The sequence below is a fragment of the Neoarius graeffei genome, chromosome 26 (assembly GCF_027579695.1).
Source record: "Neoarius graeffei isolate fNeoGra1 chromosome 26, fNeoGra1.pri, whole genome shotgun sequence".
Lineage (NCBI taxonomy): Eukaryota > Metazoa > Chordata > Actinopteri > Siluriformes > Ariidae > Neoarius > Neoarius graeffei.
In genome coordinates this window covers 26,094,299-26,097,978 of record NC_083594.1, presented here as the reverse complement: position 1 = coordinate 26,097,978, position 3,680 = coordinate 26,094,299, and the positions used below count along the sequence as shown (strand labels likewise).

General features: G+C 45.9%; 1 protein-coding gene across 1 annotated transcript; it reads left to right on the top strand.

Annotated features, from left to right (window-relative positions):
* Window positions 1-674: 674 nt before the first annotated feature.
* On the top strand, window positions 675-2,600 carry LOC132874196 (zinc finger BED domain-containing protein 5-like). Its single transcript, XM_060910186.1, has 2 exons — window positions 675-2,385; window positions 2,511-2,600. Exon 1 carries the CDS (start codon window positions 675-677, stop codon window positions 2,382-2,384), a length of 1,710 nt encoding a protein of 569 aa, XP_060766169.1. The 3' UTR covers window position 2,385; window positions 2,511-2,600.
* Window positions 2,601-3,680: the final 1,080 nt, after the last annotated feature.

The following is a 3,680-nucleotide window of genomic DNA, read 5'->3' as shown; positions in this document are numbered from 1 at the left end:
GGGCGGCACGGTGGTGTAGTGGTTAGCGCTGTCGCCTCACAGCAAGAAGGTCCTGGGTTCGAGCCCCGTGGCCGGCGAGGGCCTTTCTGTGCGGAGTTTGCATGTTCTCCCCGTGTCCGCGTGGGTTTCCTCCGGGTGCTCCGGTTTCCCCCACAGTCCAAAGACATGCAGGTTAGGTTAACTGGTGACTCTAAATTGACCGTAGGTGTGAATGTGAGTGTGAATGGTTGTCTGTGTCTATGTGTCAGCCCTGTGATGACCTGGCGACTTGTCCAGGGTGTACCCCGCCTCTCGCCCATAGTCAGCTGGGATAGGCTCCAGTTTGCCTGCGACCCTGTAGAAGGATAAAGCGGCTAGAGATAATGAGATGAGATGAGATAAATAATTCTGAATCCTATTCTGTTGCATGCTGGGTATGGTTTGCCATGGTTGCTAGGTTGTAACTAGGGGCCTAAAGCGCGAAGAAGCTTTAGAGTCCGCCTACTTACAACCTAGCAACCAGTGTAGTGGAAGCTGAGAAGATAATGGCGGAAACCAAAAAAGCTAAAAATTATCACTTTCATCCTGAGTGGGAAGAGGATTACTTTTTTGTTTTTTCGAATTCAAAGCCAGTGTGTTTGATCTGTAATGCTACCGTGGCCATTCCAAAGAAGGGAAATTTGGAGCGACATTTCATGACAGTTCACAAGAGCTATGCTAAAGACTTCCCGGCGAAATCAGCTGTACGAACTGAAAAGGTAAACAACCTGAGGAGACAGCTAGCCGCAAAGCAGGCAGTGTTTACGCAACCTGTTAATAAGAGTAAAACTGCCACGATAGCGTCTTACCGTGTGAGTCGTGTTCTGGCAAAGCACAAGAAATGTTTTAAAGACGGCGAAGTTTTCAAAGAAGCCTTTGTGGAGGCCGCGGATGCACTTTTTGCTGACTTCAAGAACAAGAAGGAGATCATGTCGGCTATTCAAGAAACCCAGCTATCCAGGAACACCATTACAAGGCGGTGCGAGACCATGTCAGAGGACATTGAACGACAGCTTAGAAATGACATTGAGAGCTGTCTTTGTTTTTCGCTGCAATTTGACGAATCAACTGATGCTGTGGATGTGGCGCAGTTATGTGTTTTCATTCGGATGGTTTTTCATAACATGATGGCAAAAGAAGAGATTCTGACAATTTTGCCTTTGAAAGGGCACACAAGAGGGTCGCATGTTTTTGACACGTTTATGGAGTTTGTCAGTAAGTCGCATTTACCCCTCTTCAAACTTACGTCAATCACAACTGATGGGGCTCCATCTATGGTTGGGCATACTGCTGGGTTCGTTGCTTTGTGCAAGCAGTCGGAATCTTTCCCTGATTTTTTGAACTATCACTGTATCATTCACCAACAAGGGCTGTGCGGGAAGATTTTGAACATGAAGGACGTCATGGACGTAGCTATAAAAATCGCGTGCTCTTTTCGGGCCAGGAGTTTACAGAGGCGCTTATTCCGTGCCCAGCTCGAGGAGGCAGGTGCAGACCACACCGTTCTGCTGCTGCACACCGACGTCAGGTGGTTGAGCCAAGGCAAATTCCTCGAAAGATTTTTGGAACTTTTGCCCGAAATTAAAGAGTTCCTGAAGCACACAACTACCCATGCTGCTGCTTATACTCAGCTGGAGGACGGTCAGTGGCTCGCTGATTTGGCTTTTCTCACAGATGTCACCAATAAGATCAATGACTTGAATCTCGAGCTGCAGGGGAAAGGAAAGCACATCGCCAACATAATCAGTTCAGTGAACACCTTTAAAACGAAGTTGCGCCTGCTGTTACGCAGGTTGCAACAGTGTGATGTCAGGAACTTTCCGCACTTGGAGGCTGAGCTCCGCCGTCAGGGCAAAGACAGTGTGGAACTTGCTCGTTATGAGCAACAGATCCAAAACATTCTTTTGGAGTTTGAGCGCCGGTTTACTGACTTTGCGTCCATTGAGCCTGTTGCTCAGTTTCTGTGCTTTCCATTTGGTGAAAATGTTGATGTGGATTGCATTGCGCCCAAAGTAGCCACACTCTTCAGCCTGGACTCCAGTGCTGTCGAGAATGAAATTCTTACACTGCAAAATGACATTGAGATCAAATGCAGAGCAACACCTGGGATAACTGGCGAATTCTGGAACCTGCTGCTGGAAGAGAAGTATCCAAACCTCAGACAATGCGCACTGAATATGACTTCCCTTTTTGGATCAACATATTTGTGTGAGTCTGCCTTTTCACACATGAAAATAATCAAGTCCAAGTACAGAACCACACTGACTGATGACCACCTCGCGGCCTGCTTAAGGCTGGCACTCAACTCCTACTGTCCGGATTACGAGAAGCTAGCTGCCTCCTCCCAGTGCCAGAAGTCCCACTAAGGTAGAGAAGTGTTTATTATTATTATTATTATTAGTAGTAGTAGTAGTAGTAGTAGTAGTAGTATCTTGAATGACATATTCATATCATATCCATATACTTAGAGGAGTATTTTATCTGTTTTCCAGATTCATTTAAATCCAACTGCTGGTTTCCCTGCTATTGCCACTCTCCAGTGAAGTTTATCATTTTGAAATATTGGACTTCTCTTCTCCTCCTTCCTGCTTTGAAGTGATCTCTTCTGGTGTGTGTGTGTGTGTGTGTGTGTGTGTGGTTGAGAGAGGGAGAGAGAGATGATGTGCCTCTGAAGTTCTGTTTTGGACAACCTATTTGTGACATGTTGATCAGTTCCTCATTTTTTTGTGCATTTATACTGCCTATTCTCCTCCTGTGCAAATAAAAACTCAACTACGTGTGATCTGCGATTGCGGCTCCTTGTTTGAATTATTGCCCGGCCCTTGATCTTGACTTGGTAGATCTCGGCATGCCATCAACTTCAAAAGTAGATCTTGGTTAAAAAAAGGTTGGGCACCCCTGGAATGGGGGGAAAGAATCCAGGAAATCACATTGTAGGATTTTTAATGAATTAATTGGTAAATTCCTTGGTAAAATAAGTATTTGGTCACCTACAGACAAGCACGATTTCTGGCCTCACAGACCTGTAACAACTTCTTTAAGAGGCTCCTCTGTCCTCCACTCGTTACCTGTATTAATGGCACCTGTTTGAACTCATTATCAGTATAAAAGACACCTGTCCACAACCTCAAACAGTCACACTCCAAACTCCACTATGGCCAAGACCAAAGAGCTGTCAAAGGACACGAGAAACAAAATTGTAGACCTGCACCAGGCTGGGAAGACTGAATCTGCAATAGGTAAGCAGCTTGGTGTGAAGAAATCAACTGTGGGAGCAATTATTAGAAAATGGAAGACATACAAGACCACTGATAATCTCCCTCGATTTGGGGCTCCATGCAAGATCTTACCCCATGGGGTCAAAATGATCACAAGAACGGTGAGCAAAAATCCCAGAACCACACGGGGGGACCTAGTGAATGACCTGCAGAGAGCTGGGACCAAAGTAACAAAGGCTACCATCAGTAACACACTACGCCGCCAGGGACTCAAATCCTGCAGTGCCAGACGTGTCCCCCTGCTTAAGCCAGTACATGTCCAGGCCCATCTGAAGTTTGCTAGAGAGCATTTGGATGATCCAGAAGAGGACTGGGAGAATGTCATATGGTCAGATGAAACCAAAATAGAACTTTTTGGTAAAAACTCAACTTGTCGTGTTTGGA